The following is a 17,069-nucleotide window of genomic DNA, read 5'->3' as shown; positions in this document are numbered from 1 at the left end:
AGAACGCAACTGGAGATCCGCACAGTGCACAATCTCCGTTTTATCCAGGCTGTTTTCGTGTCGACTTTGCCCAGCAAGTGGGTGGGTATAATATTTGTATATATTCATAATTGGTTGTTTAATATTTTTGTTGATCGCGAGATTATGCAATCATCTTCTATATAAGGTGTATTATGCGTTTCTCAGTTGAACAGTTGACAACAAACAATAATATAGCTGTAGGTATTTCGTATTGTTCGCATCCATATTTATAAGTATTGTTATATATAAAAATGTGTAATATCAATTAATTGCAAATTTGCCGACGGTTGCTTCTAGGCGCGTTGGGGCATGTGGCGGAGGATGGGGGTCGATAACCGTAAACAAATACGGATGCAGATGCGTATACGGATGGCGGACAGAACGTGGCCGGTTGTCCAACTCCGCATTTGAGGCTCCACAACAAACAACGAAACTAGCTTAAACTAGAGGATAAGTGGGGTGGTTGGGTTAGTGATTCGGCTGGTGCTTGGAGGGGATATCGGGGGCGGGTGGTTGACTGGTTCGACTAGGCTAAGAGCGGCCATCTCAGATCTGGCCAACCAACTCCTGGATGCTGCGCAGTAGGTCTTCCATATTTCACAATAGATCCCGATGAAAAACCCAGGTGTGTTTTGTATGAGCAAACTTATGGGACAGCCACTGCGACTCCAGGAGATTGAAGCGGTCCTGGCTCAAATACAAAGGTTTGCCGCGCCTGCAAACAAGTTTAAATGTATTAAAATCATACCTTAATTATGAAGACACTGTTAACTCACTTGAGATCGCGATCCTCCTCGTCAAAGTCGTCGAGATAGAGTGAGCCCCAGAGGCAGGCGCGTCGTCCACGGATAACTATGATGTACGTGGAGGTGACCACCAAAAAGATACCTATGCCCCCTCCACAGGATAGCGTATGCTGATTACGGAATATATAAAAGGATTTAGCATTATTTGTAATTTAGCATCGCTGTAATTTCAAGCCAACTCACCCGAACAGCCTCGCAGCAGTCATTCTCCGCGCAGCAGTTCTGCTTGAGGCATACGATCGTCCCGCACAGCAGGCAGATGGAGCTCTCCTTGGGCACTTTATAGCAGTTGAGGCACGGCCGCTCATGGTAGTACTGTGAGGATAAATAAAAATCAAATTATAACTCATTCCAAATCAACGTAGTAAATAAGAAAGCTCACCGTGAACAAGCGTTCGTACTCGCGCGGCAATTCGAGAAGTCGCGGCTGCTGCCACAACGAATGCTGATTGATGAGCACCAATTCTCTGACCGTATCCGCCGGCGGACGCACCTCCATCAACTGCTGGCACCAGAACTGCGGCAGCGTTTGCTCAGTGCCGGGAATAAAGCATAGCCCCTTGCTGGCATTAAAGCAATCCCAGTCCATAGAATCTGTGACGAGTTCCAAATAGTAAACAAGACGCACAAACTCCAGTCCCGGTGCCGAGATCTCTGGCATCTCGTGGCGATAGAGATGCTGGCGCAGCAGGGCAGCTACTCGCAAGAACGGCAAACATAGCGACTGCAGCTGTAGTTCCATGGACTTAAGGTTAACCTCGTGCGTCGTGGCCGAGGATGAGGAGGAGGCTGTGACTGTACTGGAGCCAGGGGCGGTCGTGGAGGAGGAACCAGCCGCCGCCGCTGCCGCCGAGCTGCTGGTACTGGGTATGCAATCGCGTCGCAAGTGCGCCAGCTCATTTGTCTGGCTTAGCACCAGGGCCATGGCCTTTCCCAGCTGCGAGGCGCTCTGCTGCTGCTGACCAGCACGGCGACGACTGTTCGTGGTCCCGGCGGCAGATTCCTGTTGCGATTCCGCAGCAGAGTTGCCACTGCCAGCGGCACTGCTGCCGTAAACTTTGAGAATGTGATCGCACTCAAAATCCGTGAGGGTAACGCATAGCTGAACCACAATCTGGTAGTACAGCAGGTTGTACATGACTTTCACCATGCAAGTGAAGTAATCTAAATGGCAAGCGAAATCATTGGAATTTAGAAGTGCCCTATAATTGTATAATATATCATGTGCAACTACTCACCCTGGTCCAGGTGCAGTGGCGCCAGCAGGATAAACTTGAGCAGCAGCGCAATGGGATCCGCTAACAGGCTGGGAATTAACTCGAGGCAGTGCGCCGGCAAAGGTTCCGTATCGCTAACGGGCAGGCCAGCCAACGAGGCCCAGCTGCTCCACAGCGGCCATTCGACCAAGACACGCACATGTACCGATAGCACGTGCAGCAGCGGTACGATGCAGTCCCGCTTTGGCTTGTACCGCGTGGCATTCGCTGAGCATAGTGATCCGCCCCGCTGGATGATCTCCGCCTCCAGGTTTGTACGCGCAATCGAGGTAACGAAGATGAACAGCTTGCGGAACGTGATCGAGGCGCATTTAACCTTGCGCTGGGCAATATTTGTCATCACCTCCATGGCATGACCCATGGCCTCTGTCAGTTTTGTGGGCTGCTGAAAGAATAAGATTAAGTTTTAGGCAAATCGTTTGAGCTTAATAGTCGATATTCCTACCGGTATCGTTTCGTTCTCTTTAATTAAATCGGTGAGGTCGGCGACAAGACGTTCGAACGGCTGATTACCAGAGCGGACAAGGTGTGTGGGTCTGTCCAGCTGCGGACTCAGCGGCAGCACCGAGTTGGAGAGCTGTCGGCACACGGGACAGTAGAACTCGCCACGATCCTGGACTGGCTGACGTTGTGTGGTGTACAGCGTCTTAAGGTATGCCTCTAGGCAACTGAGATGAACGTGGTGGCCACACGACTGCACATGTACACCGTTGTCGTACGCCATATTATTGGACAGATACCAGGACTCATCGCCAAACTTGAGACTAAGCAGTTCCGTGCGCCTGCTGAATTCCGCCGCCAGTCGGGTGGTATGTGCCAGTCGGGACTCATCCTCCGCGTTTAGCGGCAGCGGCAGTCGCTCGGCGATGCGCCGCCGATGTCCAACAATGCCACTGGACTCGACCAGAACGACCAAGCCAATAGGATTCGATTCAGTACTGGGCGTAGTGCAATTGCAGATTATGCAGTCGTACTCCTTTTCGCGCGGCTGCTCCTCGTACAACTCTTCATCGTCCTCGTCCTCCGGTCCGTAGTCCATACTGCTGGCTGCCGCCGCAGCTGACTGCATGAACTGCTTCTGCTTGTTGGCAAAGTCTTGCATCATCTTCTGCTGGCGCTCACGTGCTTTCTTGCGGCGCTCCTCCTTCTCCTTGGTCTCGCGTGCCTTCGCCTCCGCTTGTTTTTCACGCTGATTCGGCCAGAGTCTGGCACGGATGTCGTCGATGCTCAGGGCGCACTGCTCATCCTGTTTGGCGATCTTGCGCAGCAGATTACCAATAAAGAATGGTCCGTCGCCGATGCGGGAGGAGGATACATGAATGTTCTTGTAGTTGCGCCCACTGCGTCCCCTCTCAGCCAATGCAGTGCTCTCCGCTGCTGCCATGGAGGTGCTGGCTTCGTTGCAGTCCACATCCATGGACGAATCGTCGCCAGATGATTGATCTTCGCCGTCGCTCAACGAGAAGCTATCTAGTGTGCCTGAGAGCTGAGAATGGAGCTTCAGCAGCAGCGACAAGATGCTCTCGTCCAAATGCAGCTCATCCTTATTGCTGCCACCGATGGCAATGTCGACGGATCGTTTACGTGCTCCACCCGTTTCGTAGTTCATTCTACGTCCAGTGCTGCCACCACTTACGCCGGATGTGAAACTTCCGCCGGCGCCCAGGGCATTTGATGGGACAATATCCATATTAACGCTGCTGGGCACGGCTACAGGCTGAACCCGCTGGAAAGGCAGGAGCATACCGCTGCCCGTGGGTGTGGTAGGCGAGAACATCTCATTGGAAGCCACTGCTGGTGGTGTGGCCGAGGCATTGGCGCCACCTCCAGCTCCTCCTGCAATTGCGCCCATATTGTTCGTTTCGGCCAGCAGAAGATCTCGCCGAATGGCCACTTCCATGCCACTTTCCGGCAACGTGATCTGCTGCAGCGGAAAATGGAAATCGAGTGCAGCCGCTGGGCTCATATCCATGGCATGATCGCCTTCTCTGAGTAGATCATCTTCGTTGCTATCCTGGCGGATAACCACACCGGTTTCGGCGACTACTGAAAGATCCGGTGGTAGGGCGACCTCCATGCCAGGCACTCTCATCGGCACCAGCGCCTGAGAGACATTCCTTCTGCTAAGAGCTCCCATTCCCAGTCCAACTGATCCCAAGCCAGCTCCACCCGTTGCCTCATCTGCTTCGGAGTCCCCATGTCCAATCATGCGCATCGATTGCTCTGGATCCGCGTCAACATCAAAGTCCAGATCTGAGTAAAACGGGTTCGACCGATAGCTGGAGGTGATCACTTGCGGATCACGTGACTTCAGCGACACCTTCTTGACCACGTGGCGCAGATTACAGCTAAGATTGTCCGTGGGATAGCACTGGAACAGCTTAGGCGGTTCCTGCCGGCCCGAGCCGTAGCCGTGATAGCCCGGCCCGCCAGAAGACTCCACCACAGCAGCCAGCGCAGGAGGGGCCCGATCTCCGGTACCACTGCCAACATCATCACTTGTTTCCACAGCAATCTCCAAAAGGAACACAGCCAGGGCCAGCAGATGCTCGGAAACATCACGTGTGTGCACTGCACGGAAAAATATCGACAGGATGGTGGAGTGAAAGACGCGCGAGTTAAGAATCTTGCAGGGATCACTGAAGGAGCTCGTTGCGGGCAGAGCCTGCGGCAATCGGAATGGCGGCCACAGGTTACCACTCGCCGGCATCTTATCCTTGCTCTTTACATAGTTTGTAAAGCGATCCAGCGATGATTGAAAGTCCCGACGGTGCACTGCTCGCAAAAGGACGTGCAGCGGATCGTAGTGCTTCTCCCACACTTCGTCGATTGGCGTGAAGAGACCCTGCTCCAGGTTCTCGCTCCCACTCGACGGAGCCTTGTAAACCGAGAGCTTCTTTAGGAAGGTCTCAAAGTTTTTGGTATGCACATTGCCCGACCGCTCCGGCATTAGTTCAAGGAGCTGCGAGTGCGTCTTGTTCTCGGTGGCCAACAAGGCACTGATCTCGATGATGCACTGGGTGGCCTCATCGTTTCCCAGATTAGTGCGACTCGTCACCAGGGTGGCCAGGAAGGTTAGGAATCCCTCCAGCATCGAGGATTGCTCCGCCTTTTGGGGCTGCTTCAAGGGAGCCGTCTCCAGCCACTGACCCACGTCGAACAACTCGATGGTGTTCTGCAGGAAGAAGTACTGCGGCAGGTTGGTGGCACAGATCTGCAGGAAGAACAGGTCCATGTCGGCCATCGAGTTGCAGAAGTTCGCCTGTATGTAGGTCATTGCCTGGCCCTTGATTTGAAGACCATTGCGCACCCATTTTCCGGCCAGGATCTCGTAGAAGAAACTCTAAAGGTGAGAAGGAAAATAAATATTAAATTTCATTTAAATTTAATTTTTTTCACAAATTATTTCTATTTTATATAAAAATTTATATAAATTAAATGAATTTTAAGCTCATAAAATAAATAATTAAAATAAAATAACGGTACACCGGCGAGTGCGATAGCCACGAAACATCGATGACTTCCAAGCAGACAAAGTTATCGAAACTCGCTTTAAAAACTCAACTCTGAGCTCGCTGTGACCTATGCTGTCTATCTACCCCCCACCCCCCTCCCAAAAAATAAAAGAACAGTGCAAAACAAAGAAACAGAGCTCGTCTCTTCTTGCATGCATGTGTGTGTGTGTGCGCGAGACAGGGTGTCTGCAGATGGCGGAATAAAAGAAGAAAGAGACAAGTGAAACCCACTTCTGTATGATTTTTTTAGTCATCTCAGAGCGGCGAGAGCAGCGCAGCAGATTAATCTGCCACAGTAGTCAAAACTCGACGCTCGACACTAAACTCGACTCTCTGTTTTTGTGACTGCCGCATTTGCGTTTCGATTTTCAGCGGGCGCAGTTGCGTGCCAGCCCGTCTTTGTGTGTGTGGTTGTTTGTTTGTGTAAGCATTTAATCATAATATTTAAAAGACACCCCACCATTGCTATCACAACATCCCCAACGATCGTCGGATTTCGCGCAACAATAAATAAATATATACAAAACGAGACCCAAATAACACACACGCACAGCCGGCTGCAGAATGGGATTTATGAATTGGATAGTTCCCCTGCTTCTGGCCACGTTGGTCGCCCTGCAACAGCCCACACAAACGGACGCTTTGATCGAGGATGTCCTGGACATCATCCATGTGGTCAAGGAGGTCACCTCCGGCGTCCTCAAGGCCTGGGACATTGTGCAATCCTCCCCGTTGGCGGCCAACATTGATTTCCCACTGATGCGCGAGAAACAGAAGAAGGTCTTGCAGCGCCTCAAAGAAGTCAGCAAGCAAATAGATCACACCGAAGATCAGGTGAGTCAGCAGCGGGCTAAGTCCGCTCTTGAGCTCTTTTTTGTGTACCCTTGCAGTGGGCATTGCCACTTTGGTGAGCCGTTTGTACCATAGTTAACAGATCTAATCTTTTGTGTACCGCAAGAGTACCAACGCTACGGTACAACCTGGGTATAACAACAACGACAATTGTATACTTACTTAACATACCAAAAAAAACCCACTTCAGCACGCTCAATATGTTGCCTTGGCCATCGAATCGGTGACTAGCTTCATGCACAACAATGCTCCAATTATGGCCAAGATGAACGATATCTCGGACACGATCAATAGGATCTCATCGCGCTATCAGCAGATGCAGAAGTACGAGGCTTACAAGGACAAGTTGGAGATGTCCACGCTAATAACGTTTGCCGAGTGGACAGTGACGCCGAATGCACATTCGGTGCACCACCTGATGGATCGTCTGCACATAACTCTATTTGGCAACGAAGATCGATCGTCCAATACAACGTCCACCAATCTACTCCAACAGCTGGCCACCGCCTATGAGGTAATATCAACTAACTTTTTATATGAGCACTCTGATTTCAGGCCAAAATTGGGGGGCATCGAACTCAAAGAGCATTTTTAGCTTGAGTAAAATAAGCATTTCAATTGGCAATATTTTAACTATACTCTATAATTTTGAACAACATTTTATCAACTGCTAGTTTCACAGAAAAAATAGCAACCTTTTTAAGCTAACAAACTTATTAGCTCAGAAGAAAGTCAGGAAAAAGAATAGTGGGAAAACTATTTCCCCTGATTACATTGTAGGGTGGTTTGAGCCGAGGCATGCTTTACTGTAATAAATACGCATTGTGATTGGGGTGTCAATTTGCGAATTGCTTCCTGCATGCCTGTTAACCGGATGATTCACAAATGATGCTCGCCGGGGATATGATATAGGTCTAGACACGGCGTTTTAAGCATTGTAAACTCGACTTTCCGGTTGACGCGTCACTTAAGTCGTTCTTCGTTTTCTCATTTTTTTGGCAAAAGAAAGTCTCGCAGTGTATTAGTCACCGTTTCTTTTGTCGCCAAATAACGGTTAAGGCCTTCGCACGCACTCTCTCACATGGAAGAGGCATAACTGCTACCCTCACTTGCAGGTGTGTGCGTGTGTGCGTCTATTTGTGTGGGGTCAAAGGTCTTGTGTCAACAAAAGACTGCGAAACAAGTTAAACAAAACAAAAAGTTTACAAACAAACGTCAGAGGGCAATGCAGCAGTTTTGCCCCCATGCTGCGAAAAGAGAGCAGAGAGCGCATCTCTTTGTTAGTGCATTGCGTCAGTGCGAGAGAGCGTAGTGAGAGAAAGGAGAGTGCTAATAACGCACTTACACAGCTGTTTGCCATACCAATTAGACGTCGGCCGAAACAAAAACAATGCGAGCACAACTTTCTATGTCGTTATCGATTGCTAGGTTTGCAAGTGCCAATATGATCACCAATCGATTGAATAATTAAGCTAACTGAGTAGGGTATTATTGCAGTGTGTGGAACCGAAGAATCAAACAAAATTTGCTCAATTCGTGATTGTTGCTCACAAACACGAGCGTTTTGTGTGTGTGAGCTTGTGTGTGTTTACGCTTCCCATATCGTCTGGTTGTTAAAATAACAACAACAATGCATGAAAAAAGAGCTTCAGTCAGCAATTTTTTTTTGTATTGTATTTTCAACGAGCACACCAACACACATACACACAAACAATCGCTGAGCGTGGAGCGCTTTAAAACAGAAACTGAAAAATTACAGTAGCTGAACAGCACTCAGAACAACAACACCCATCAGAAATTATATGGCCAGAGGCGAGCGCGAATTAAAGTAAATCGCAAATAATAAAAAATCGTGGAATCTCAGTTGTATCGAGGACGGGCGTCCTAAATCGAGGCTCGGATTCTTTGTTTCCAGTTAAAGGAAAGGAAGTTGTGGGAAGCAGTGCAAGCAGTGCATGCTGCTGTTGCTCTTCTTCTTGCCTTGCCCTTCCACTCAAGAAGAAGTACAACTTCAAAGTAAAAGAGGAAGAACTAGAAGAAGCAGAGAACTCAAGGCTACATCATTTGGAAACATACAGGGAAATCCCCTACATTTCATTCGCTGGCCGAACTTATAACTTATCTGGCGAGGAAATATGGCGGCGCCTATCGGAGCATTAGCTGCTCTTGTTGCTGTTCTTGTTACGCTGGTGATTTGTGGAAATACGAAATCGGCGTCGTCCGCGGGCTGGATGCACCGAAGCACCCCACAAATGGAAGTGGAGGCCCTGCGCACCGAGTATATTGCCCTGGAACGCGCCCTTTGGGATTATCTGGCCAAAACGGCCAATAGCCAGAACAATAAGGAAACCCAGATAAGGAAAGTATACGATTCGCATCGGGATTTCGATGCCAAGCCCGCAATGAGACGCACCTTTGAGGAGCATCGCTACGAGGTACTCAATCACTACGAATGGTCGCTGCTGGAAAGGGATCTCATTTATATCAGCAAGCTTTACGATGCCTACAAGGTATTTCGACTTAAGAAGACTGTTTTTGGATAGATTTTAATGTAACTTATTATCCAAATAGGACACCTTTGTCAAGCAGAACAACAGCGTCGAATTGGATGAACTGGCCGTTTTAAATCTCGCCGGAGCAATTCTACGCAACGATAACACCGCCTCAATGCCACGAATCTTGCAGGAAATCGAGCGTGTGATGGTTTCACAGACCCTCTACTACCGAGCCATGCTAGTTAGTTGCCCCACGAACAGATCATATGCACTTTAAAACCAAAGGCCAAGAAATCCCTTGTTCTTAGTTAAAAACAAAAAAAAAAAAGCTTGCAATACCCGATCTCATTTTAAAGTAGTAATTTTCAAATTAAATACTCGTAAAATCATTAGATTCCCGTGGAAACGTACACAAAATATCACATTCTGTGTAAAAGCCCAATATGCAATAGCTAATCTTACACCCCCACGCGATCCGTAATTACCGAGCTATAATATTACTGGTATGCCAGAGATTTTAACAGCCAGATGTGATGGCTAATTAGAGCTAAAAACCAGAGTAACATTTAACGTGTACCTAGGGTACCTAGTAAAAGAATTCCAGGCGGGTAAAAGGAAAACAGCTGGATATCGATCATATTAATGACTTTCCCAATAATACGCACAAATTTCTTGCTTACAGGTGTCCAACAATCAAATTTGCAATACCATGCAATCGGCCCAGCAGTTTATATACTCGCTATATGCGGATATAGCCCTGACCGAACTGAAAGCCTACACCATGATGGAGTTCTCTTGGATGATGTTGCGGGTCTACGGTAAGGGCAACTACACCCAGGAGGCGGAACTCATGCGTTCCGACTATGAGAAGAGGACGGAACGCACGCTGAAAATGCTCAAGGATGTGATGCTACGAGCTGATCGAATCGTTTACCGCTGTGATCCGACGAAGCATGTCCAGGGTGTCACCTACGACGAGGTCACCCGCCTACTGCAGGGCTACATCGAAAACGAGGTGGATTTGAATAACGAGGAAACTTGCCGAGAGACGTGCGGCTTTTATCAGTCCACACGCAGCGAAGGCTGCTTCAAGGATCTCTATTGTTCCCGTCAGCCGAAATGTACGGGTCGGCTGTACAACTGCCAGTTCGTAGACTCCGACATGTGGGTGTGCCCGTCGCCACAGAACAGCACCAGGCGCTACGAGTTCATCGAGTACGAGAACGGACGCGTCCTTGGCCAGCGCGGTAAGTGCACCAGGGGCACCACCAAGGTGGATAGCTGGTGGCGTTACCTCCTCTGGCACTGCAGCTACTGCTTCTGCCTGTGCGACGAGGAGGGTCTGAAGTCGGATCGTTTCTTCAATCTCCGGGATACCGTCGCCGATGTCAAGCGCAACCGGTGAGTTCCAGTTAAATCGTTTGACTATTCATATATCAACAAATAGTAACTAATTATTCTTCAGAATTGTGACTGGTTTGCGTTTTGTAAAACAAAATCGCATTTTCCACCTGCAAATCCAGGAGGGCGAACTCCTGCCGCGTGGCACTGTCAATCAAAGCACTCTGGAGTGGAAACCTGTGGAGAAGTACAACGTCTTTGATCGTCATGTGAAGAATGGCGTTGACTATCACAAATTGAGCTACGAGAAACGCACCATCGATCTGGACGATGTGGATACGGAGGACAATTCCTTTGTGATTACCGGCGTGCGATTCCGTGTGGTGGGCACACATCTGAATTTGGAGGCTTATTACAGTGAGTTTGATTTCCGGACGGGCAAGCTCATCCAGCCGGAGGCCAATAGCTATTGGAAGTCCAACGACAATACCGATGTCAGCGGTGCACGGAGGTAAGCGTACTCTATTCTCGAACAGCATAAAACTAACCATCGCCTAACGCTTGCTTTCAGGGAGAAACTGAGTTTAAACAACGCCGACGTGTCTACGCGGACAATCACACACTCAATACCTCTGTCGCGCCACAATCAGTACATCGACTTCACCAACACAGGACTGGACAAGGATGCCGCCCAGAGCACTGTGCCCTTCATTGACATCCAGGACGTGGTCTCGAATCCACCAGTGCCACTAGCCGGCATTGGCATCTACTACAAGGGCCGCAACGGCTACGGCGGCTTCCTGGGCCCTAAGATCATCACCTACGACTTTATGCCCCACGTTCAGGTGCCAAATAATAAGTTCTAGGGCGAAGAGAGTCGGATAAGCGGTGCAGTTCCATCCCGCACATATTTCATAGCTTTTTTAGTTGTACACTACCTATCAATACACACTTGCAATTACTGTCGCATAGTTTAAGTGAGATTGGAGGCGAACGAAGCGCAAGAGATGCAGAATCAGGCAAGACAAGAATATAAAAACAAATTATATTGGAATTTAGCCATAACAAAAGAAATAAAAAGAATCTGAATCTGAGAACCCAGAGAATCGAAGACCTTCTTGCTCTTTTAAACAAAAATAATCGAAGTAAAGGATGGCAGACTCACCTGGACACGAAGTGGATGGATCATCAGCAGGGGCAGCAGATAGGGTCGTGACGGTAGGACATCGTTCAGACTGATTCCCATTTTAGTTACCGCCTGGCAAACAAAGGCAGCCAGATAGCGATGCAGGGGAAAGTGGAACGAGGCCTGCATCATCTCCTCCTGCAAGAATAAATAGAAGATTTATTGAAACTGGGATAATTTTAAACAGAAAGAAAAGACCAACCATCGATAGACGCGCCTCCATAAAGTAAATAGAGTCTAACCACTCGTGCAGCGTCGTCACACAGTAGTTGATGATCTTCTTTGCCAGGTGGGCATGTGTGCCATCCTGCAGATGGGAGATAATTGACCACATGGGATAGGCACTGGCCTCAAGCTCGCAGGAGAACGCCGCATAGTAGCTGTTTGGCTCGAATTCCACATGAGAAGCCGTCTCCCGCACATTGACATTCATGCCCTGAAGCATCTGGAGAAACTGGAACCACATGTCGATGAGATTGTCGTCCCGCAGAAAGACCAGGGCCACCGATTCGTGTGAAAGGACGTTGTTAAAGTCCGAGACTAGTGGCCAGTAGCAGTGGTCCTTCATCACCTGGCGGGTACAGTCGATGACGAAATGGAAATTCTTGTTGGGATCTGGCCAAAAAAATCATATCGTTAATAGGAAAGCAGTCGGAAACAAAATAAATAATTCTTACCATGCAATGTATTCTGTATGAGTATCTTGGACATCATTAGCTTTAGGCTGATAATCATTACGTGCAGCAGCGACAGCTCATTGACCATCTTGAGGGCCAGACTTTCGTTGGAGAAGAGTTGGACGCTCATGTGGACCACCCGGTTGCTCAGCGTATCCGGATCACGAGACATTTCCAACACGGACGGTATGCGGCTGTAGTGCATCACAAATGTGCGGGTGAGGTGTTCCTTTAGGGCGGCGGAAAAACAAAATAAATTTTAATACAGATACGGATACAGATCATATGATCTCAACAAGACCAACCTTGTAATCCTGATCAGGCAGCATGTTCAGCAGGAAGCAGACCAGAGTCTGTGGAAACTCGAACTTAAATGTCCAGAAGATGAACTCTTCGAGTAGCGTGGTGTGGACCAGCTTGTCGCCCAGCGCGGGCAGATCCCTGTACTCATCGGGTGGCTCTGGATTTGGGAATCTGTTAACCGCATCCTCGTATTTCTCACGGTTCGCCTTCAAAAAACGCCCATTCCTCGTGTCCTGGCACGGTGCTTCCATGAAGTAGGAATATACCTCGGGATTAATCAGCGTGCGCGTCATCACTTTGCGCATTATCTCGCCCATGTTGTTCAGATCGATCAGCATGTTGGCGAACTCCTCGCAAGAGTACGACGTTATCGCTTGTACCTCCAGAGGTGTGTCGCTGTGCTCGCGGAAGTGCTGCAACAGGCGGAACAGCAGCTTGGGCATTATGGCCTCGGCTACCGCCAACAGATTGTTGGGCACCGGATCACGATTAACCCGGTTATTGATGCCATGATCGCTGCAAAAACCCTCCGCCTTCATAACCGAGGTGTCACCACAATCGCAGGCACCGCCCGCCTGTGAGAGGAACATATTGAAGTCGTGGTTCGTGTGGTTGCCCTTCTTGAAGCAGTCCCGGCATATGGACATGCAGGGTGATATGCCGCAGGTGCGGCACCTGTAGGCCACCACATGGGGCACCCATACCAGACCGCATTTGGCGTGGTTGTCATAGCTGCGCACTGCAAAATAAAATTTCAAAAACTTAAAAACAATTCACCAGTTCATAGAGTATAAATAGTAGAAAAGGATGCAGCTATAAAATAGGTTTGGACACATTTGGAGCAAGGACATCGCCACATTGAACCACAAAGCTAAAAAAAGTTGTCATGTTTAACCAACAGTCACATTCGCAAGCACTTAAAAAGTAAAAACTTTGCTCTGTATTTATCTGAAAGACCCTGGCCAACTATTGATTTTCTTAAATATGATAGGTCATTGGAATGCGGTTATTACGTAAGAAAATCTACTATATGATAAAACAAATATGTATTTTTTCTAAATAATGATTATAATATATCTAAAATAATTCGACTTAATAAGCTGCATTAGGATTTTGTAACCAATTGAACTCGGCGAATTCATATGCAAAATCATCGAAATAATCGTTCGATTGCAAAACATTGTTCCACCTCCAATCACGAAACGATAAAATATCGCTGGCGAAATTGCGCGATGAGGTGAAATTGTAAAACCTGTCGAGGCCAGCTGTTTTTTCCTGACCGCCTTGCCTTGCTATTGCTATTGATTTGATTGAGTTCCAAAAATAAAATGATGCACTCATTGCTTAGTTAATTTCTTGCTTCTAGTTGCGTGACTCTTTGATTTTTTTGTCTTCGGGCTGCGTTCTGGGTCGTATGTATGTACATAAATGTGTACGTACATACGTTTGTTTTATGTTTCGTAGTTTATATATACATATGTACAATGTACATATGTATTCCGCTTGGACCTTGTTGGCTAAAAAGGTCAACGTAGTCGGCCGCCGCATGCGGAAGAAAATCGAATGAATTGGCCAATAACAACTACAGTGCAGCGGAAAGTTGATTGACAATGTTGTAAAATTGTAATAGCGATCGATCAACGGAAAGTTGGCAACTCTCTCGCTCTCCCTATCGTGGTTCAGCCGTCTCTTTCTAACTGAGAACTTTTGGACAAGGTCCGAAATGAAGAGCAAGGGAGAGACGAAGGGGAGGTGACATGACATGGGAACGGAAAGAAGGTGCATTCTCTCACCCTCACCCACACACACGCAAAAACACACAGAGTACACCCCACGCAGCCCAATAACATAACGGTCTTTCGGTCAATTGCCGATGACAGCTTACAGTGGGCCACATCACATCCGCCCCTCGCACCCACTGTGCGTGGTTTTGTCAAATCAACAACAATGACGGTCAATCAACTTTTGCCGCACCAGTGCAATTTTGCAATTGTTCTGCTCTGTTCTGTTGCAACAGAGTAACAAACAAAATCGAGGGAGAAATAAATAATAAAAAACAGGAGCACTTAGCGGTGACAAAAGGTGCCATCGTATAAACAAGCACCATCTGCATTTGTGTGCGTGTGGTTTTGGGACGGATGCTGCGGAAACATTTATTACGCAAGGCGAACCGAAACAGCTGACACAAAGCCACAAGGTGCAAGTTGCATCCCACTGTGCGTGTGCGTCTCCGCCTGTCAGTCTGCCAATGTGTGCGTTTGCATGTGTGTGTGTGCATGACAGAGCTGACAAGTGGGACAAGACAAGACAAGACTAGACGCGACAAACAACCATAAACGATACAAGCAACTTTGGCGACATACGCAGCCTGGCACAAACAGTAATAGGTAATGATGAAAATTATGCACAAATACAGCATTGCAAATAGATGAGCAGTTGAGATTAAATTGGGCTAAAGTTGACTCCCCTAATCAGTGCATATGTGTGTGTGTGTTTGCGTGTGGTTGTTGTGTGTGCGAGTGAGTGCGCTTGATTGCTGTTGCCATGGTGGTGCACTCGCACTCTTCACGCTGCCTTGCACCTTGCTTCTATGCTCTGTTCCTCTCTCCCTATTCTTTGCGTGCCCTACAACCATTACATTACACAGACACACACACATGCATGCATGAACATCACGCAGGTAACACACACACACACAAACAAACACACAAGGTCTGAGTTTCAGGGGCAACGGACTTGCGATCAGCTGTTTGGCGATAGAAAATGCAACACACTTATCGATATGCACACATTCGGACGTACCAATTTTAACAAACTCCTGCGGCGTCCGTCCGCCGGCAATGAGCCATCGTATCCACTCGATGTTGTCCAGATTGTCGATGGGCGTGCCCGGATTGAACAGGGTGTCCATGATGGAGTCGAGATCGGGTGTAGGGCTGCCACGGCAGCATTCCGTGTTGATCAGGGCGGCCACCTCCTTGCGGCTGCGCAAACTGAACGAGGAGGCGCCAAAGAAGAAGCTAGGCTTGGCGCCGGCATCGCCGGATGAGGCGGCCGCTGCTCCCGCCGATCCCGCTGATGTGCCGGAGCTCGCTGTACTCGCTCCTGCCCTGGGCGGTGGCGGCGGTGGAGCAGCAGCAGCCGCCACACTGGAATCCCAGTCGTGGAAGGGGGAATGCGAGTTATCGGTGGTTGTGGCTACTGCTCCCGCTGCGGCTCCGACGCCACCACCTGAGGATCCAGCAGCAATGCGCACTGATGCGGGCGATGGTGCCGAGACTATGGGTGGCAGGACGTACACCGAGGAGAGATCCACATCGGATGACCCGTCTTCGTCCTCCTGCTCTAGATCCTCCTGCATGGGCGCATTGTGGGTCCGCTCCAGCACCACCTCCTCGTCATCGATGCTGATGTCGGCATTGGACAGGTTGTCATCCTCGTCCATGGTGATGGGTGTTTATTTGGTGACGTCGCCGGTCCGGTGCTCCGTTCCTAGCACGCTGAACGCTGAAATTCTTAAATTCTTCCAAACTTGGCCGCAATGCTGCTGCTCTTTTTCTTCTTTCGGTTCGGCCTTTTCAAACAAGTTTTCTTTTCGTCTTTTTTCGGCTGCTGCTGCTGCTTCTTCTGCGTTACTGCGTGATTTTTTTTCTCTGTTTTTTTGTTGTTTGGCTAGTGGCCGAATTTTACTTCTTTTTTTTTGTTTATGGCGGAGTTGCGTTCAATTGAAAATTTTGACCGAAACTTGAGGGGTCTCGGGGATTACGTTTTTTAGGGGGGAAAGGGTTGGCAAATTGGCTTAACGCCGAACGGAGAGATGGAGACGGAAAATTTCACAACACCAAACACTTGACACTCAGTTGGAGCCGCTTCAACATCTCAGCTCCGTCCGTTCCTGGGTATGATTTTTGACGTTTAACACTCGACGACGTCGCCCAACCGAACTATTGTGCTGTGGCTCTCGGGGGGCTATTGGCTGTATCAGCTATATCCCCATTATCCGTGTCCGGACTGAGGAGTTCTCTGGCTGTTGCCCTTTTCTCGTACCGTTCCGTTTTGTGCCCGTGCCGTGCCGTTTTTCCCCGATATTTCGCTCACTTTTCACGCTGTTTCATCCGCGAGTCTTGCAAATATACGAATATGTGCGCACACATACTCGTCGCGGACACACAAACACACACGGACACGACACCACACAAACAGGCACGCATACAAACAAACACACACTGGCAAGTGTGGCCAAATATATTAGTCGTGCATTGAACTTGCCAATTACGCCGATTTTAGCATGTTAAATGCAGATTAATGAACCACTGGGCCAGCTAGTTAGTTTCTTTGGTGCATGGGCAGCCCTTTAGCCGCTGCCTTTGCGTTCGCGAATGCTTTTAATCCTGCCAATTTCGATTTGCTCCACGAATCCACACACGGTCGTCGTTGGCGTGTATATCAGGATATCGATAGGCCCCGATAGGTCTCGAATTCCATGCAGTGTGACCGCTCAATACTTAAACATACTTGTGGTGGCCCCAACCATCACCTATCGATAGCAGCCTCTCTTATGCCGTGTTGCCACTGGCCATAGGCCACAACCGAACA

General features: G+C 48.7%; 2 protein-coding genes across 4 annotated transcripts; one reads left to right on the top strand and one right to left on the bottom strand.

The window, feature by feature from the left end:
- Positions 1-114: 114 nt before the first annotated feature.
- On the bottom strand, positions 115-16,967 carry LOC122625051 (E3 ubiquitin-protein ligase Ubr3). Of its 2 annotated transcripts, none has more exons than XM_043804904.1 (11): positions 15,276-16,967; positions 12,476-13,212; positions 12,171-12,399; positions 11,696-12,108; positions 11,473-11,631; positions 2,550-5,447; positions 2,066-2,486; positions 1,210-1,991; positions 1,011-1,142; positions 798-937; positions 115-736 (listed from the first exon to the last, which is right to left on the bottom strand). In XM_043804904.1, exons 1-11 carry the CDS (start codon positions 15,916-15,918, stop codon positions 619-621), a joined length of 6,672 nt encoding a protein of 2,223 aa, XP_043660839.1. In that variant the 5' UTR covers positions 15,919-16,967; the 3' UTR covers positions 115-618. The 2 variants fall into 2 exon arrangements, with proteins under 2 accessions (XP_043660839.1, XP_043660838.1); XM_043804903.1 differs by having other exon boundaries at positions 2,066-2,489; positions 15,276-16,966.
- LOC122625054 lies at positions 5,862-11,413 on the top strand. Of its 2 annotated transcripts, none has more exons than XM_043804908.1 (5): positions 5,862-6,453; positions 6,662-6,985; positions 9,649-10,367; positions 10,432-10,818; positions 10,879-11,413. In XM_043804908.1, exons 1-5 carry the CDS (start codon positions 6,184-6,186, stop codon positions 11,171-11,173), a joined length of 1,995 nt encoding a protein of 664 aa, XP_043660843.1. In that variant the 5' UTR covers positions 5,862-6,183; the 3' UTR covers positions 11,174-11,413. The 2 variants fall into 2 exon arrangements, with proteins under 2 accessions (XP_043660843.1, XP_043660845.1); XM_043804910.1 differs by lacking the exons at positions 5,862-6,453; positions 6,662-6,985 and adding exons at positions 8,039-8,981; positions 9,043-9,207.
- Positions 16,968-17,069: the final 102 nt, after the last annotated feature.

The sequence above is a fragment of the Drosophila teissieri genome, chromosome X, assembly GCF_016746235.2.
Source record: "Drosophila teissieri strain GT53w chromosome X, Prin_Dtei_1.1, whole genome shotgun sequence".
In the NCBI taxonomy this organism is placed as follows: Eukaryota; Metazoa; Arthropoda; class Insecta; order Diptera; family Drosophilidae; genus Drosophila; species Drosophila teissieri.
Note: the sequence above shows the minus strand (reverse complement) of the source record. Positions and strands in the feature narration are given on the sequence as shown.

Bases quoted from the DNA above. Each gene is read 5' to 3' on its own strand.
- LOC122625054 (XM_043804908.1), top strand. From the start codon at position 6,184: ATGGGATTTATGAATTGGATAGTTCCCCTGCTTCTGGCCACGTTGGTC. The intron at 6,454-6,661 runs GTGAGTCAGCAG...AACCCACTTCAG, and splicing joins TAGATCACACCGAAGATCAG to CACGCTCAATATGTTGCCTT. The intron at 10,368-10,431 runs GTGAGTTCCAGT...ATTATTCTTCAG, and splicing joins GCCGATGTCAAGCGCAACCG to AATTGTGACTGGTTTGCGTT.
- LOC122625051 (XM_043804903.1), bottom strand. From the start codon at position 15,918: ATGGACGAGGATGACAACCTGTCCAATGCCGACATCAGCATCGATGAC. The intron at 1,143-1,209 runs GTGAGCTTTCTT...TTATCCTCACAG, and splicing joins AGTACGAACGCTTGTTCACG to TACTACCATGAGCGGCCGTG. The intron at 938-1,010 runs GTGAGTTGGCTT...TTCCGTAATCAG, and splicing joins ACTGCTGCGAGGCTGTTCGG to CATACGCTATCCTGTGGAGG.